This window comes from Oncorhynchus gorbuscha, linkage group LG15 (assembly GCF_021184085.1).
Source record: "Oncorhynchus gorbuscha isolate QuinsamMale2020 ecotype Even-year linkage group LG15, OgorEven_v1.0, whole genome shotgun sequence".
NCBI lineage: Eukaryota > Metazoa > Chordata > Actinopteri > Salmoniformes > Salmonidae > Oncorhynchus > Oncorhynchus gorbuscha.
In genome coordinates, this window is record NC_060187.1 from 74,929,485 (window position 1) to 74,949,583 (window position 20,099).

A 20,099-nucleotide genomic window follows, 5' to 3' on the forward strand; every position below is an offset into this window, starting at 1 on the left:
GGATTACTTGTTGAACTAGGTTTGGCAAGTCATTCAAAAACTTCCATTCACCAATGGCTTTTAATTGTCAGGAAGACCAGAAAATGTATTTACAATGCATGGTTTTATCATGGGAAAAAGAACCTATAAACATTTCACTTCACATTGTTTTTGCAGAATCTTAAAAAAGAAATATATATTTTTAAGAATTACATATCTTAACTCCAGTTTATGAAAATGCAGAAGTCCAGTTTAAATACAACCATGGGAATAGTTGTCCTCACAAGGTGCTTGATTTGGTAATGCCCCAGATTACCAGCCTTACCATTGGGGCTGGAGAACAAGTACAATTTGTGGATTCACAAAGTGAATAAGAATAAGTGACAATGCAGTGCCCCTGACCCATATTTCCCCATTCACATTTGAGTATAACGTATTGACAGCTGTGTTCTAAAAATGCACCCTCATTTAAAGACTGGCCACTTTTAATACTACCTGTGTAGTAAGTATAATTTGGCTGTTACTAGTCCAAAACAATCCATGTCACGCAAGTATTGTTTGGTAAAAGATTTCAAAAGTATTTAGACTGATGATGTATTACCCAAAGGCTGCCACAGAGACCCAAGAATATGATGTCGTTTGACATTCATTCATGTCTATGACTGGTGTGTGATTGTCATGCATGTACATATCCTCTGGGGGGAGCTGTCACATCAGAATTAGAATAACAGCGAGCAATGTCTCCATGTACTTTATGCAGGTTAACGTTTATTGTCGTGAGTCTTGCCCTGGAGGCAGAACTGAGCGGTTTTCCGCTAGATGGGCCAGCTGCAAAGTCAAAATTGCTATATTGTAAAAATTCATGAAAACTAAAATTTGGTTAGGCATTATGTTTAGCAGTGTGGTTAGGTTTCAAATCAGATTTTATGACTGTGGCTGTGCCAGATAGTGACCACTGCAGAGCTGCCTCCAGTACACGAGTCGTCCCAATAAATATCAGCCTGCGTACTTTATTAGGCTATGCCACTTGTCTCTTGATCTTTATGAGAATAGCTTAACTATGTAAACTGACTGCTTCCCCATACAATCATCCTTAAGACAACAATATATGTCAGGCCTTAACAGTCTAGATTAGTTCTTTATGCCAAAGAGTCTCTATTAAATTCAGTCTACTTTGGTAACTCCACAGTACCTTAGGGAATGTTTGAATGTTGAGTCATGGCAACTGACTAGCAGTTTATCCCTCTGACTGAGGCCGTGTGAAGAGAAATTGTTTTATTTCCTAATCTAACAAAATGGAGAGGATTAGAACAGTTAGAGAACAGAGATGTGTATTTTATAAGAGACCAGCAGCTCTCTCTAGTAATAAGGCAGTTGTCTCATACACTGGTGCCTCTGAGGATGTCACCGCTTTATACTTCCTGTTAGGAAAAATGTGTGGAATAACCATTGTGTTTTACTTGTGGAAAAAGGTATAATTGAAAGATGCTTTGAGGGAGGCTGTTAATACTGAGTGGCATTCAAAGACATTTCCCTCACATTTAAAAACGCTGTTTAAACCTCTTGTTCCATAGGAACCAGGCATTATGTTTAGGAGCCTCCAATGTAACTTGTAACACTAATAGCAGGAGTTAGGGGACATACTTTACAGAGCCATCAGTGGGTGAACCCATAGAGCCCCTCCCTCTGAGATGACACAAGCTACAGAACCAGAGGCCGTGTTACTGGAGTTCTTGAGATTGTTAACGCAATACTTTGTACATTAAACACATCTGATAAAAATACACCACTCATCTATATCAGACCCCGCTGTAGTAAAATGAAGTCCTTTTTCTTTTTTGTCTTTACAAGTACGAGTCTTTGTGTAGGGTCCATTCAGCCGCTGGGTCAGAAGACGACGCCAGCCTTGGTCCTGGCAGTAGTCCAAGTGGTGCCGCAGGTCAAATGTTAAATGCAGCTTTGGGGGGGAAGAGGATTCCCAGAAGGCTGGTAGCATCCATCTTACAGAAGGCTGGTAGCATCCATCTTTAGTCTTTGGCAAAGGCCTGCAGCGAGTGTGGTTCACCCAACCACACAGCCACGAGTCACCTGTAGAGAGATTATTATATATTAGAGAGAGAATAATTAGAATATACAGTACAGGTTATTCTCAAGCATGTTCATATCAAGTTTTGTTGTCAAAGTTAAAGGTGCTAGACTTTTTCTTTTTTTTTGCATTGTACTGTCAGAAAATGTCCATAATATTTCTGTCACTAATAGTGAAATGATAGTGTTTCACACTATTACTTACCCACCAGTGTTGTGATTGGCAGGGATATTCGCCTATTGATTTCTACTGCCTGGGCAGCATCTGTTGTCACACTGTGAAAGCTGTTCTGACTTTGTGGGTGTGTTATCGAGTTGACACTTCAATTTATGTGAGAAGACAAGCACTGAATAGTGTAGAGAGTCATTGTACCATCTAAACGCTGTGAAATATTTTTTCAATAATAAAAAAAAAATCATTTTTATTGCTGTTTAAAGCTGGTGGACCAAAACCGAAAGTAACAGCTGTAAAAACAATTATTTTTTTGTTATTGAAAATATATTTCTCCGCGATTTCACAGCAATTTAGTACAATGATTCCTTACACTATTAAGTGCTTGTTTTCTCACGTAAACGGAAAATGCAACCAGGAAATGACAGAGCGATTTCCACTAGATAACAGCCAGCCACAAAGTCAGAACAGCTTTGACAACAGATGCCGCTCTGGCTGGAGAAATCAATAGGTGAATATCACAGCCAATCACAACACTGGCGGATAAATAATACTGTGAAACTCTATCATTCCACAATTAGCGCCAGATACGGTATATTATGGACATTTTCAGAAATTACATTGGGAAAAAATATATTTAAAAGAAAACATGTGTTGCACCTTTAAGGCCTACTGTAAAAACTGCTTAGGCTGTGAAATGGTCTAATCTCAGGGTTGTGTTTGAATTGTGGTCGTCTTACCTATACCTGATATACAGTAACGGTTGTGTGAGCTGTAGCTGATAGGAGTTCTGTATTTGTATTTATTAAGGATCCCCATTACGCTTCTTGGGGTCCAAACAAGATTAAGGCGGTTACATCGGAAAAAATAAAACAGTACATCATACAACACATTATTACACCACTACTCTACCACTACATACAGTATCTACAATACAAAATGTATAATACCACAATACAACAACATTACAATGTATGTGTGTCTGTGTGTGCATCTCTTTACAGTCCAGGTTGTTCCATAAGGTGTAGTTTTATCTGTTTTTCAAATCAGATTTTTACTGCTTACATGAGTTACTTGATGTGGAATTAGAGTTCCATGTAGTCATGGCTTTATCTGTGTCTGTTCTGGACATGGGGACTGTGAAGACACCACTAGTGGTATGTCTTGTGGGGTATGCATGGGTGTCTGAGCTGTGTGCTAGTCGTTTGAACAGACTGCTTGGCGCTTTCATCATGTCAATACCTCGCACAAAGACTAGTACTAGTGATGCAGTCAATGTCTCCTCTACTTTGAGCCAGGAGATATTGACATGCATGCTATTGATGTTAGCTGTCTGTGTACATTTAAGGACCAGCCGTGCTGCTCTGTTCTGGGGAAACTAATTTGCCAATGTCCCTCTTTGTGGCACTTTACCATCTGACTGTGCAGTAGTCCAGCTGCAACAAAACTAGGGCCTGTAGGACTTGTTTTGTTGGTAGCGATGTCAAGAAAGCCGAGCAGAGTGTTATTACGCACAGACCTTTCCCCATTTTAGCTATCATTGCATCAATATGTTTTTACTATGACAGTTTATAATCCAGGATTACACAAAGCAGTTTAGTCTCCTCAAAATGCTCAATTTCCACATTATTCATTACAATATTAAGTTGAAGTTTGGGTTTAGTGAATGGTTAGTCCCATATACAATGCTTTAAGTTTTTGAAATATTTACTAGCTTATTACTTGTCACCCATTCTAAAACTGACAGCAAGTCTTTGTTATGTGTTGCAGTGATTTCACTTGCTGTGGTAGCTGATTTGTATGATGTTGAGTCATCAGCATACATAGACACATAGGCTTTACTCAGTGCCAGTGGCAGGTCATTAGTGAAGATTGAAAAAAGCAAGGGGCCTAGACAGCTGCCCTGGGGAATGCCTGACTCTACCTGGATTATGTAGGAGAGGCTTCCATTAAAGAACACCCTCTGTGTTCTGTTAGACAAGTAATAATAAATCCACAATATAGCAGAGGATGTAAAGCCATAACACATACATTTCAGCCACAGATTATGATTGATAATGTCAAAAGCTGCACTGAAGTCAAACAAAACAGCTCCCACAGTTTTCTTATTATCAGCCAATTGTCAGTCATTTGCTGTACATGCTGAATGCCCTTCCCCATAAGCGTGATGAAAGTCAGTTGTTAATATGTTTACTGTGAAATAGCATGTATCTGGTCAAACATCATTTTTTCCAAAAGTTTACTAAGGATTGGTAGCAGGTTGACTGGTTGGCTGTTTGAACCAGTAAAGGGAGCTTTGCTATTCTTGGGTATCATAATTACTTTTGCTTCCCTCCTGGCCTGAGGGCACTCACTTTCCTGTAGGCTTAGATTGAAGAGATGGCAAATAGGAGTGGCAATATAGTCCGCCATCATCCTCAGTAATTTTTCATCCAAGTTGTCATTCCCAGGTGGTTTGTCATTGTTGATAGACAACAATACTTTTTTCACCTCATCCACACTCACTTTACATAATTCAAAATTAAATTGTTTGTCCTTCATAATTTAGTCAGTTATGCGTGGATGTGTAGAGGTGCAGAGTTTGTTGTTGGTATGTCATGCCTACAATTGCTAATCTTGCCTTGAAAAATCCATTAAAGTAGTTGGCAATATCAGTGGGTTTTGTGATGAATTGATTCAATGAAGGATGGAGCTGAGTTCAGCTTTTTGCCCAAAATGTCATTTATGGTGCTCCAAAGCCTTTTACCATAATCCTTTATGTCATTTATCTTTGTTTCATAGTACATTTTTTTGTGTTTTTGTTTCGTTAAGTAGAATTTTTTATTTAATTTAATTAGGCAAGTCAGTTAAGAACAAATGACGGACTGGCCAAAGGCCTCCTGCTGGGATGTAGGCTGGGATTAAAAATATAAGACAAAACATACATCACGACAAGAGAGACAACACAACACCACATAAAGAGAGACTGAAGACAACAACACATCATGGCAGAAACACTGGACAACAACACATGACAACAACACTCAATTTACAGTAAGTTTGCCAATCAGCTGTGCGGCCAAACTTATTTGCCGTTCCTTTTGCCTCATCCCTCTCAACCGGGGATTTAACAGTTTTTACATTAATTTTCCTAATGGGTGCATGCTTATTAGTACAGTGCCTTGCAAAAGTATTCATATTTTGTTGCATTACAACCTGTAATTTAAATTGATTTTTATTTGAATTTCATGTAATGGGCATACACAAAATAGTCCAAATTGGTGAAGTGAAATTTAAAAATGTACTTGTTTCAAAATGTTCTAAAAAATAAAAAACGGAAAAGTGGAGCGTGCATATGTATTCACCCATTGCTATGAAACCCATAAATATGATCTGGTGCAACCAATTACCTTCAGAAGTCACATAATTAGTTAAATAAAGTCCACCTATGTGCAATCTAAGTGTCACATGATCTGCCATATGATCTCAGTATATCTACACTTGTTCTGGAAAGGGGCACCACCAAGCAAGCGGCACCATGAAGCCCAGGGATCTCTCCAAACAGGTCAGGGACAAAGTTGTGACGTACAGATCAGGGTTGGGTTATAAAAACATATCAGAAACTTTGAACATCCCACAGAACACCATTAAATCCATTATTTAAAAAATTGAAAGAATATGGCACCACAACAAACCTGCCAAGAGAGGGCCGCCCGCCAAAACTCCCAGACCAGGCAAGGAGGGCATTAATCAGAGAGGCAACAAAGATACCAAAGATAACCCGGAAGGAGTTGCAAAGCTCCACAGCAGAGATTGGAGTATCTGTCCATGGGACCACCTTAAGCCGCACACTCCACAGAACTGGGCTTTACAGAAGAGTGGCCAGAAAAAGCCATTGCTTAAAAAAAATGGGTGTTTGCCAAAAGGCATGTGGGAGGCTCCCCAAACATATGGAAGAAGGTACTCTGGTCAGATGAGACTCAAATTGAGATTTTTGGACATCAAGGAAAATGCTATGTCGGGCGCAAAACCAACACTTTTCATTACCCCGAGAACCACATCCCCACAGGGAAGCATGGTGGTGGTAGCATCATGCAGTGGGGATGTTTTTCATCGGCAGGGAGTGGGAAACTGGTAAGATTTGAAGGAATGATGGATGGTGCTAAATACAGGGAAATTCTTGAGGGAGACCTGTTTCAGTCTTCCAGAGATTTGAGACTGGGATGCAGGTTCACCTTTCAGCAGGACAATGACCCTAAGCATACTGCTAAAGCAACACTCGAGTGGTTTAAGGGGAAACATTTAAATGTCTTGGAATTGCCTAGTCAAAGCCCAGATCTCAATCCAATTGAGAATCTGTGGTATGACTTAAAGTGCTCAAGTTTTCTGTTATTTTTATCTTATTTCTTGTTTGTTTCACGGTAAAACATATTTTGCATCTTCAAAGATGTAGGCATGTTGTGTAAATCAAATGATACAAACCCCCCAAGAATAAATTTTAATTCCAGGTTGTAAGGCAACTTGGCAATAGGAAAAATGCCAAGGGGGGGGGGGTGAAAACTTTCGCAAGCCACTGTAAGTGGAATAAGCAATTTCAGAAATTCATCAAGTGCAACATCAGGTTGCTCCTCATTGCACACGGCAAACCAGAAAATATTATTTATATCTTCATCATAGGAATCACTACAAAACCTTGGTATGATCTCTTATGCACTATATTAGGCCCAGCCTTTGGAATTTTGGTTTTCCTACATGTAGCTTCTATATTATGATCACTATATCTGATGGATGTGTAGATTTCTGCAGCATTAGTAAAGATGTGATCAATACATGTGGATAATATCATTCCTATGCTGTTTGTAAATACAGTGTTAGGTTGATTGATAACCTGAACCAGCTTGCATGCACTTGTTATAGTTTGAGGCTTTTTCTTGAGTGGACAGCTTGGTGAAAGCCTGTCAATATTTAGTTCAGCTAGAAAATATACCTCTCTGTTGATATCATATACAGTGCCTTGCGAAAGTATTCGGCCCCCTTGAACTTTGCGACCTTTTGCCACATTTCAGGCTTCAAACATAAAGATATAAAACTGTATTTTTTGTGAAGAATCAACAACAAGTGGGACACAATCATGAAGTGGAACGACATGTATTGGATATTTCAAACTTCTTTAACAAATCAAAAACTGAAAAATTGGGCGTGCAAAATTATTCAGCCCCTTTACTTTCAGTGCAGCAAACTCTCTCCAGAAGTTCAGTGAGGATCTCTGAATGATCCAATGTTGACCTAAATGACTAATGATGATAAATACAATCCACCTGTGTGAAATCAAGTCTCCGTATAAATGCACCTGCACTGTGATAGTCTCAGAGGTCCGTTAAAAGCGCAGAGAGCATCATGAAGAACAAGGAACACACCAGGCAGGTCCGAGATACTGTTGTGAAGAAGTTTAAAGCCGGATTTGGATACAAAAATATTTTCCAAGCTTTAAACATCCCAAGGAGCACTGTGCAAGCGATAATATTGAAATGGAAGGAGTATCAGACCACTGCAAATCTACCAAGACCTGGCCGTCCCTCTAAACTTTCAGCTCATACAAGGAGAAGACTGATCAGAGATGCAGCCAAGAGGCCCATGATCAATCTGGATGAACTGCAGAGATCTACAGCTGAGGTGGGAGACTCTGTCCATAGGACAACAATCAGTCGTATATTGCACAAACCTGGCCTTTATGGAAGAGTGGCAAGAAGAAAGCCATTTCTTAAAGATATCCATAAAACGTGTCGTTTAAAGTTTGCCACAAGCCACCTGGGAGACACAACAAACATGTGGAATGTTATGTTCTGTTAATTACTGATGTCCCCTTTAAGGATGAAGCGCCCTTGGTCATGCGCAGTATTGTTCTATGTTATTCTGGTACTAACCTGTTTTAGTAAATGTGAAGCTCCAGTTCAATTGCTTGTATTCAGAGTCTTTCTTATTACATAAATAAGTACTAAGTGTTAAGACACTACATGGAAGAAGGTGCTCTGGTCAGATGAAACCAAAATTGAACTTTTTGGCAACAATGCAAAACGTTATGTTTGGCATAAAAGCAACACAGCTCATCACCCTGAACACACCAGCCACTGTCAAACATGGTGGTGGCAGCATCATGGTTTGGGCATGCTTTTCTTCAGCAGGGACAGGGAAGATGGTTAAAATTGATGGGAAGATGGATGGAGCCAAATACAGGACTATTCTGGAAGAAAACCTGATGGAGTCTGCAAAAGCCCTGAGACTGGGACGGAGATTTGTCTTCCAACAAGACAATGATCCAAAACATAAAGCAAAATCTACAATGGAATGGTTCAAAAATAAACATATCCAGGTGTTAAAATGGCCAAGTCAAAGTCCAGACCTGAATCCAATCGAGAATCTGTGGAAAGAACTGAAAACTGCTGTTCACAAATGCTCTCCATCCAACCTCACTGAGCTCGAGCTGTTTTGCAAGGAGGAATGGGAAAAAAATTCAGTCTCTCGATGTGCAAAACTGATAGAGACATACCCCAAGCGACTTACAGCTGTAATCGCAGCAAGAGGTGGCGCTACAAAGTATTAACTTAATGTTATGCAGGTGAATGAGGACCCAAAAGCGACTTTACAGAAACAGAGTTTATTCCAAGTCAAACCAGGAATACAGAAACCCTCTATACAGTAGAGGGGAACAACTGAAGATGCGACCACAGACTGCAGGTCGCTTCGGGAAGGCGCAGGCCGTAGCTGATCAAGACACCTGCTCACACGCAGCATCTGAAGAAGGCAAAAAACATGACAGGACGGAACGAGGACAAGAACAGCGAACATCAAACGAGGATCCCACTGAGTGCCGCTCCTTTCTCACCCAGTGTGATATTGTGTTCTCTCTCCAGCCCAACACATACTCTAGAGAGAGAGCTCGGATCGCCTACGTCATTTCACTCCTTACTGGTCGGGCTCGGGAGTGGGGCACAGCTATCTGGGAGGCAAGGGAGGAGTTTACTAACGTTTATCAGAACTTTAAAGAGGAGATGATACGGGTTTTTGATCGTTCAGTTTTTGGGAAGGAGGCTTCCAGGGCCCTGGCTTCCCTATGTCAAGGTGATCGATCCATAACGGATTACTCTATAGAGTTTCGCACTCTTGCTGCCTCCAGTGACTGGAACGAGCCGGCGTTGCTCGCTCGTTTTCTGGAGGGACTCCACGCTGAGATTAAAGATGAGATTCTCTCCCGGGAGGTTCCTTCCAGCGTGGACTCTTTGATTGCACTCGCCATCCGCATAGAACGACGGGTAGATCTTCGTCACCGAGCTCGTGGAAGAGAGCTCGCGTTAACGGTGTTCCCCCTCTCCGCATCTCAACCATCTCCTCCCACCGGTTCAGTCACTGAGCCCATGCAGCTGGGAGGTATTCGCATCTCGACTAAGGAAAGGGAACGGAGAATCACCAACCGCCTTTGCCTCTATTGCGGTTCTGCTGGACATTTTGTCATTTCTTGTCCAGTTAAAGGCCAGAGCTCATCAGTAAGCGGAGGGCTACTGGTGAGCGCTACTACTCAGGTCTCTCCATCAAGATCCTGTACTACTTTGTCGGTCCAGGTTCGGCAGCTTCCTGCAGTGCCTTGATAGACTCTGGGGCTGAGGGTTGTTTTATGGACGAAGCATGGGCTCGGAAACATGACATTCCTCTCAGACAGTTAGGGAAGCCCACGCCCATGTTCGCCTTAGATGATAGTCCTCTCCCCAGTATATTATGTGAAACACTACCTTTAACCCTCACAGTATCTGGTAACCATAGTGAGACCATTTCTTTTTTGATTTTTTGTTAACCTTTTACACCTGTTGTTTTGGTTCATCCCTGGCTAGTGTGTCATAATCCTTCTTTTGATTGGTCTAGTAATTCTATCCTTTCCTGGAACGTTTCTTGTCATGTGAAATGTTTAATGTCTGCTATTCCTCCTGTTTCTTCTGCTCCCTCTTCACAGGAGGAACCTGGTGATTTGACAGGAGTGCCGGAGGAATATCATGATCTGCGCACGGTCTTCAGTCGGTCCAGAGCCAACTCCCTTCCTCCTCACCGGTCGTATGATTGTTGTACTGATCTCCTCAAGAAGCGTTTTGCATCCGCTCCTATCCTTGTTGCACCTGACGTCACTAAACAGTTCATTGTCGAGGTAGACGCGTCGGGGGTGGGCGTGGGAGCCATTCTGTCCCAGCGCTCCGATACTGACGATGGGGTCCACCCTTGCGCGTATTTTTCTCCTCGCCTGTCGCCGTCGGAACGTAACTATGATGTGGCTAACCGCGAACTGCTCGCCATCCGTTTAGCCCTAGGCGAATGGCGACAGTGGTTGGAGGGGGCGACCGTTCCTTTTGTCGTTTGGACTGACCATAAGAACCTTGAGTACATCCGTTCTGCCAAACGACTTAATGCGCGTCAAGCTCGTTGGGCGTTGTTTTTCGCTCGTTTCGAGTTCGTGATTTCTTATCGCCCGGGTAATAAGAACACCAAGCCTGATGCCTTATCCCGTCTCTTTAGTTCTTCTGTGGCTTCTACCGACCCCGAGGGGATTCTCCCTGAAGGGCGTGTTGTCGGGTTGACTGTCTGGGGAATTGAGAGACAGGTAAAGCAAGCACTCACTCACATTGCGTCACCGCGCGCTTGTCCTAGTAACCTTCTTTTCGTTCCTGTCTCTACTCGTCTGGCTGTTCTTCAGTGGGCTCACTCTGCCAAGTTAGCTGGCCACCCCGGCGTTCGGGGTATGCTTGCTTCTATTCGCCAGCGGTTTTGGTGGCCTACTCAGGAGCGTGACACGCGCCGTTTCGTGGCTGTTTGTTCGGACTGCGCGCAGAATAAGTCCGGTAACTTTTTTTCTGCTTCTGCTCCTAGCCTTGCTGTGTCTCAGTCTGTCCCTAGTTATTACTCTCCTGGCCTGTTTGGTCCTGATTGCTCTAACGCTTACAGTTCTCTACCCGTGTCTCATTTTTTTAAGAGTAATAGCCCTAGATTCCCTCTTCATCGTCTCCCGTTACGGTCCTGAGGAGAGGAGTTGGGGTCTTTCTCGGGACGTGCTGGACCGTTTGTTGATCTATGATTTCCTCCGTTGCCGCCAGGGTTCCTCCTCGAGTGCGCCAGGAGGCGCTCGGTGAGTGGGGGGGTACTGTCATGTTTTGTCATATATTGTCATGTCTTGTCCTTGTGCTTCCCTTTCTGTTCGTTTCCCCCTGCTGGTCTTATTAGGTTCTTTCCCTCTTTCTATCCCTCTCTCTCCCTCTCTCTCTCTCTCTCTCTCTCTCTCTATCGTTCCGTTCCTGCTCCCAGCTGTTCCTCATGCTCCTAACGACCTCATTTACTCTTTTCACACCTGTCCCCTATTTCTCCCTCTGTTTTCCGCTTTTGTCCTTGTCGGATCCTTGCTTGATGTTCGCTGTTCTGTGTCCTTGTTCCGCTCTGTCGTGTTTTACCTTCTTCAGATGCTGCGTGTGAGCAGGTGTCAAAGTCAGCTACGGCCGGTGCCTTCCCGAAGCGACCTGCAGTCTGTGGTCGCGTCTCCAGTCATTCCTCTCTACTGACGAGTGGATTTCAGTTTTTCTGTTTTTGCATTAGGATTATCGCTTTTGTTTAAGACGTGAATAAAGACTCTGTTTCCGTTAAGTCGCTTTTGGGTCCTCATTCACCAGCATAACACTTAAGGGGACTGAATAATTTTGCATGCCCAATTTTTCAGTTTTTGATTTGTTAAAAAAGTTTGAAATATCCAATAAATGTCGTTCCACTTCATGATTGTGTCCCACTTGTTGTTGATTCTTCACAAAAAAATACAGTTTTATATCTTTATGTTTGAAGCCTGAAATGTGGCAAAAGGTCGCAAAGTTCAAGGGGGCCGAATACCTTCGCAAGGCACTGTACATTATCAAGCATTTCACACATATTGTCCAGATACTGACTGTTAGCACTTGGTTGGATTGTGGTTGGGTTAACTGTACCTGATATACAGTATGTGATGTGGTTGTGTTTAGCTATACCTGATCTCAGGGTTGGGGTTGTGTTAGCTATACCTGATCTCAGGGTTGGGGTTGTGTTAGCTATACCTGATCTCAGGGTTGGGGTTGTGTTAGCTATACCTGATCTTGGGGTTGTGTTAGCTGTACCTGATCTCAGGGTTGAGGTTGTGTTAGCTGTACCTGATCTCAGGGTTGGGGTTGTGTTAGCTATACCTGATCTCAGGGTTGGGGTTGTGTTAGCTGTACCTGATCTCAGAGTTGGGGTTGTGTTAGCTATACCTGATCTCAGGGTTGCGGTAGCGCAGGGCCTGTACCAGCAGCTCAGAGGTCTGTTGGAAGCAGTGGCCCAGCTCATCTAACTTCTGCTCCATGGAGATGATGCGCTGCTCCAGCTCCCGGTAAGAGTTGTTCCAGTTGGCACTCAAGTCGCACATAATCATCTGCATCTGGTCACCATCAATCAATCAACCAACCAAACAAACAAACAAACATGATCATCTGCATCTGTTCACCATCAATCAACCAAACAAACAAACATGATCATCTGCATCTGTTCACCATCAATCAACCAAACAAACAAACATGATCATCTGCATCTGTTCACCATCAATAAACCAAACAAACAAACAAACATGATCATCTGCATCTGTTCACCATCAATCAACCAAACAAACAAACATGATCATCTGCATCTGTTCACCATCAATCAAACAAACAAACATGATCATCTGCATCTGTTCACCATCAATCAACCAAACAAACAAACATGATCATCTGCATCTGTTCACCATCAATCAACCAAACAAACAAACATGATCATCTGCATCTGTTCACCATCAATCAACCAAACAAACAAACAAACATGATCATCTGCATCTGTTCACTATCAATCAAACAAACAAACAAACATGATCATCTGCATCTGTTCACCATCAATCAACCAATCAACCAAACAAACAAACATGATTATCTGCATCTGTTCACTATCAATCAAACAAACAAACAAACATGATCATCTGCATCTGTTCACCATCAATCAACCAAACAAACAAACAAACAAACATGATCATCTGCATCTGTTCACTATCAATCAAACAAACAAACAAACATGATCATCTGCATCTGTTCACCATCAATCAACCAAACAAACAAACAAACATGATCATATGCATCTGTTCACCATCAATCAACCAAACAAACAAACAAACAAACATGATCATCTGCATCTGTTCACTATCAATCAAACAAACAAACAAACATGATCATCTGCATCTGTTCACCATCAATCAACCAAACAAACAAACAAACATGATCATCTGCATCTGTTCACTATCAATCAAACAAACAAACAAACATGATCATCTGCATCTGTTCACCATCAATCAACCAAACAAACAAACAAACAAACAAACAAACATGATCATCTGCATCTGTTCACCATCAATCAACCAAACAAACAAACAAACATGATCATCTGCATCTGTTCACTATCAATCAAACAAAGAAACATGATCATCTGCATCTGTTCACCATCAATCAAACAAACAAACAAACATGATCATCTGCATCTGTTCACTATCAATCAAACAAACAAACAAACATGATCATCTGCATCTGTTCACCATCAATCAACCAAACAAACAAACAAACATGATCATCTGCATCTGTTCACCATCAATCAACCAAACAACCAAAAAACCAAACATGATCATCTGTTCACCATCAATCAACCAAACAAACAATCATACAGACAATTAATCAATTCATCCAATGCTTGTTGTTTTGTGCTTCTTATAGTTATTTGTCATGACAACACAAGCATGCCTAACAAAATCCAGACATGGAATTCAGATAAACCCAGACTTAACCCCGGATGAGCTGAGGGTGACTGTGGCAACTATCTTGGGGGAAACAACTCCCTAGGGCAGTTATAACATTGAGGGGAACCACATATGTCACATGTACATATCTCCCTCCTAAAAACTCCTGTGCCCATTTCTTTCTCATAAATTGGCTCCTGTGTTTGATATACATATGAGCTGGACTTGCACAAATATATCAATCAATTTCATTAATAAAAACGCTCACAACCCATTAACTACAGCCACTTTCTTTAATTGTGCATTCTTTGCCAGGTATACTGCCCATTAGGTAAAAAGCTCTGTGTCCAGGATTACATCACAGAGTGACTTGAATCTTCTGCTGAACCTCATGGTCGTTTTATAGAGTTTTATGTGTCTTTTACAGACATTTTATGTGTCTCAACACCTATTAATAAATTACACAGCAACTTTAATATACTGGATAATGGTCTGTGTAAGAGTGTGGTTATTACCTGGATCTAGGTTATCCTGCACGTGGTGTGTGTGTGTGTGTGTGTGTGTGTGTGTGTGTGTGTGTGTGTGTGTGTGTGTGTGTGTGTGTGTGTGTGTGTGTGTGTGTGTGTGTGTGTGTGTGTGTGTGTGTGTGTGTGTGTGTGTGTGTGTGTGTGTGTGTGTGTGTGTGTGTGTGTGTGTGTGTGTGTGTCAAACATGTCGACACAGCTCTGCCGTGAGTTGTTCTAGCCTACTCTATGGTGTGGTTGGCTTACCTTGGGCAGGTCGACCATCTCACTGGCGTAATCTCTCAGCTTCCTTTGTTTAAGGCGCAGGTGCCGGAATCTGTCCAAAACAGACAAAGGACATAGCAACATCTTAGTATGATAACAGTGTGATAGAGACCTTAAATAAATGCCTGGGCCTGAAGTAAAAAAACAGTCTTCACTGCCACTAGTACACCTTACAGTATGTATATTAATCTGACTGGGTAGTGTGTGCACTGTAGAGGGTCCCCTTCACTGAACAAACACAACACCCCTTACACTAACAATTACACAATCCCTTGGCTTTGAGAATAGCTGAGGTACATAATAAACAGTTGCTTCAGGCTTAAAGCGGCAATCAGCAATAGAAACAATAGCATAACATCCTCCCTGCCCCTGTTTCTGTAAAAAGCTAAGGGATGGAGCTGGAGAAATGAAACCACTCACATTCATAGACAGGGCTATGGATGCAAGAACTGACCATCCATGCTATCAAAATTATAGTTTTAACTATGTTTTGAGGCCATATAGTGTTTGTTTACATTTACATTGTTTAAAAACATTGGAATAGAACAAGCTTATATTTTGGGTTCTGATGAGGCACAACAGTTGACCTAAACTGATGAGTATTTCTAAGTCATACTCTTCAAGAATCAATGGGTAGGAGAGACCAGGGTTGGTTGTCACACTTTGTACTCTTGTGTGTATTTCTCAACACTAGTATATCTTACAAGATTATTGTTTAATGTTCAGAGAAAGACCAAGTCTTCGGTTGAAATGGGGACCCTTTTTATCCTCATATTTATTCTAACATGGAGTTCTAAGCCATCAAAGACACTCTGTCCACTTGTGACAACCAGCCCCATCGCGGGGTAGGATACAATGTTTGCTAGTAGTTTATTCATTTTCTAACAGGAAATTAAGCAGTATAGCATACAGTCTTACAAATAGCCTTTCCTTGATTGAACGATATTCCTGTCAAAATTCAGAATTTTATGTCGTGAGAATAACATATGACATTCTGAGTAAATGTGTATGTAAGTGTTTAGTTTAGTTCATTAGGATCCCCATTAGCTACTGCACATGCAGCAGCTACTCTCCCTGAGGTCCACATAAAACTTACAAATACATGACAAAGTACAGAACAGTTACCCTCAGGACCACCTCAATTTATCCGTGCATGGACTCAGCCACACCCTCATACTACTCCTTCTCTGTTCCGCGGGTGATGTGGAGGTAAACCCAGGCCCTGCATGTCCCCAGGCACCCTCATTTGTTGACTTCTGTGATCGAAAAAGCCTTGGTTTCATGCATAGCAACATCAGAAGCCTCCTCCCTAAGTTTGTTTTACTCACTGCTTTAGCACACTCTGCTAACCCTGATGTCCTTGCCGTGTCTGAATCCTGGCTCAGGAAGGCCACCAAAAATTCAGAGATTTCCATACCCAACTATAACATCTTCCGTCAAGATAGAACTGCTAAAGGGGGAGGAGTTGCAGTCTACTGCAGAGATAGCCTGCAAAGTAATGTCATACTTTCCAGGTCCATACCCAAACAGTTCGAACTACTAATTCTGAAAATTACTCTCTCCAGAAATAAGTCTCTCACTGTTGCCGCCTGCTACCGACCCCCCTCAGCTCCCAGCTGTGCCCTGGACACCATTTGTGAATTGATTGCCCCCCATCTAGCTTCAGAGTTTGTTCTGCTAGGTGACCTAAACTGGGATATGCTTAACACCCCGGCAGTCCTACAATCTAAGCTAGATGCCCTCAATCTCACACAAATCATCAAAGAACCCACCAGGTACAAACCTAACTCTGTAAGCAAGGGCACCCTCATAGACGTCATCCTGACCAACTGGCCCTCCAAATACACCTCCGCTGTCTTCAACCAGGATCTCAGCGACCACTGCCTCATTGCCTGTATCCGCTACGGTGCCGCAGTCAAACGACCACCCCTCATCACTGTCAAACACTCCCTAAAACACTTCTGTGAGCAGGCCTTTCTAATCGACCTGGCCCGGGTATCCTGGAAGGACATTGACCTCATCCCGTCAGTTGAGGATGCCTGGTCATTCTTTAAGAGTAACTTCCTCACCGTTTTAGATAAGCATGCTCCGTTCAAAAAATGCAGAACTAAGAACAGATACAGCCCTTGGTTCACTCCAGACCTGACTGCCCTCAACCAGCACAAAAACATCCTGTGGCGGACTGCAATAGCATCGAACAGTCCCCGCGATATGCAACTGTTCAGGGAAGTCAGGAACCAATACACGCAGTCAGTCAGGAAAGCTAAGGCCAGCTTCTTCAGGCAGAAGTTTGCATCCTGTAGCTCCAACTCCAAAAAGTTCTGGGCCACTGTGAAGTCCATGGAGAACAAGAGCACCTTCTCCCAGCTGCCCACTGCACTGAGGCTAGGGAACACGGTCACCACCGACAAATCCATGATTATCGAAAACTTCAACAAGCATTTCTCAACGGCAGGCCATGCCTTCCGCCTGGCTACTCCTACCTCGGCCAACAGCTCCGGCCCCCCCGCAGCTCCTCGCCCAAGCCTCTCCAGGTTCTCCTTTACCCAAATCCAGATAGCAGATGTTCTGAAAGAGCTGCAAAACCTGGACCCGTATAAATCAGCTGGGCTTGACAATCTGGACCCTCTATTTCTGAAACTATCCGCCGCCATTGTCGCAACCCCTATTATCAGCCTGTTCAACCTCTCTTTCATATCGTCTGAGATCCCCAAGGACTGGAAAGCTGCCGCAGTCATCCCCCTCTTCAAAGGGGGAGACACCCTGGACCCAAACTGTTACAGACCTATATCCATCCTGCCCTGCCTATCTAAGGTCTTCGAATGCCAAGTCAACAAACAGGTCACTGACCATCTCGAATCCCACCGTACCTTCTCCGCTATGCAATCTGGTTTCCGAGCCGGCCACGGGTGCACCTCAGCCACACTCAAGGTACTAAACGACATCATAACCGCCATCGATAAAAGACAGTACTGTACAGCCGTCTTCATCGACCTTGCCAAGGCTTTCGACTCTGTCAATCACCATATTCTTATCGGCAGACTCAGTAGCCTCGGTTTTTCGGATGACTGCCTTGCCTGGTTCACCAATTACTTTGCAGACAGAGTTCAGTGTGTCAAATCGGAGGGCATGTTGTCCGGTCCTCTGGCAGTCTCTATGGGGGTGCCACAGGGTTCAATTCTCGGGCCGACTCTTTTCTCTGTATATATCTTTAGAAAGAGGAGAGGCGCTGTGACACAGTACTGTATGTTTATTATTAATGTTGGCAGAGCATTCCATGATGACATGGCGCTATACATAACTAAGCAACGCATAAAATCTGTTTTTGGTTTGGGTACCATGAAGAAAACCCATAATGGCGTGTCTGGTGGGGAATGTGTCTTTTTTAAGTGTATGCAAAGAGATTATACAAGTGGTTAGGCATATTGTAACACACACCTTTCTTTTAAAAAACTTAAAGAGAAGTAGTCAATTTCCTGACCATATCACCGGACAGTAATCAAGACTGGACAAGATCAGAGCTTGAACAACTAGTACAGTTGATCTTTGTGTCAAAAACATAGAACATCTTTTTATAACAACTTTGTCAATATGACTTGACCTTGATAACAGACCATCCAATGTTACTCCTAGGAGTTTAGCTTCTTCAACTTGTTCAATGGTCACATCCTTTACGCACAAATCCATTTGAGGTTTAGGTCTAAGAGAATGTTTTAACCAAATATAATGCTTTTTGTTTTAGATGCATTTAAGGCCAGTTTATTATTAATTACCCATTCTGACTGTAACTCATTGCTAAGAGTCTCAGTGAGCTCACTGGTTGTAGGTGTTGATGTGTAGCGTGTGCATTCTTGTAAACAATAGAGAATAGTAACGGCCCAAGGCAACTGCCATGATGGATACCGCACTGTACATATCTGATGTTAGAGAAGCTTCCATTAAAGAATACTCTCTGAGTTCTATTTGATTAGTAACTCTCCAACCATGTGATGGCAAGTGATGTAAACCCATAACACGTTTTTTCAATATGAATTATGATCAATAACATCAAAGGCTGCACTGAAATCTAACAATACAACTCCAACTATCATCTTACTATCCATTTATTTTAGCCAATCATCAGTCATCTTAGTCAGTGCAGTACAAATTGAGTGCCCTTCCCTATATGCACACTGAAAGTCAGTAGTTAACTTGTTCTTTGAAAAATAGCATTGTATTTGTTTAAACAATTTTATCCACCCGTTTACTAAGAACGGGCATCAATCTGATTGGGTGGCTGTTACAGCCAGCAAAGGTTGCTTTACTAATTTTTAGGTACTGGAATGACTTTAGCTTCCTTCCATGCCTGTGGACACACACTAATTTAGGCTTTGGTTAAAGACATGGCAAATAGGGGTGGCAATACAGTCTGAAACCATTTTCAATAGTTTCCCATCTAGGTTGTCTATACCTGGTGGCTTATCCTTTTTGATGGAAACCAGTAGTTGTTCCACCTCTTCCACACAAACTTGACCAAATTCAAAGCAATCATTCTCTTTCATAATTAGATCTTCAATACAATAATATGATGGTTCACTGTTCAATGTTGTCATTTCACTTCTCAGTTTGTCCACTTCACCAGTGAAATAGTCATTGAAATGATTGGCGATATCAAAAGGTTTTGTCAGAAATGACGCATGAACTTCAATGAAAATGTTTTTTCTGACCATAATATAATTTAAGGTACAAATACTTTTTCTGTGGGTGTGTGTTAGAAATGACAACGAAGGGAGAGAGACAACGAAGGGAGAGAGACAACGAAGGGAGAGAGACAACGAAGGGAGAGAGACAATGAAGGGAGAGAGACAACGAAGGGAGAGAGACAACGAAGGGAGAGAGAAAACGAAGGGAGAGAGACAATGAAGGGAGCTCTTTATATCACAAGCACAAAAGAGCTTGGGATTTTATAATAGAGCTGATAGTGACAACCTACTTAATATTCCATGTGACAACCATACCCAACATTTATCACATGACTTGACCTAGGAACTCATAAATATGTTTGAAATATAGCTCTCCCTTTCCTATTTTCAACAAGCATGATTGTTCATGGATACTCCCATAATTCAAGCATTTACAAAGAAAACACCTTTTATAAAAAACATTTTTTTTACTTTCACCTATGAAAAACACATGAATTCCCCTCACCTCAATGTTTTGTCATGCTGACATAAATTGACCAGGTAGATGAGTTCTTTCAAAGAATTCACACATT

The 20,099-nt window shown here is 42.2% G+C and overlaps 1 protein-coding gene across 1 annotated transcript in view; it reads right to left on the bottom strand.

Annotated features, from left to right (window-relative positions):
- Nucleotides 1–46: 46 nt before the first annotated feature.
- The window catches only part of LOC123998015 (intermediate conductance calcium-activated potassium channel protein 4-like), a 51,801-nt gene continuing 31,748 nt past the window's right edge, over nt 47–20,099 (bottom strand). The window contains exons 7-9 of the mRNA XM_046302830.1: nt 14,828–14,897; nt 12,517–12,683; nt 47–2,067 (exon numbers count right to left, since the gene is read on the bottom strand). Of these exons, the coding sequence (XP_046158786.1) occupies nt 2,064–2,067; nt 12,517–12,683; nt 14,828–14,897 (241 nt within the window). The 3' untranslated portion in view covers nt 47–2,063. The remainder of the gene's footprint in view (nt 2,068–12,516; nt 12,684–14,827; nt 14,898–20,099) is intronic.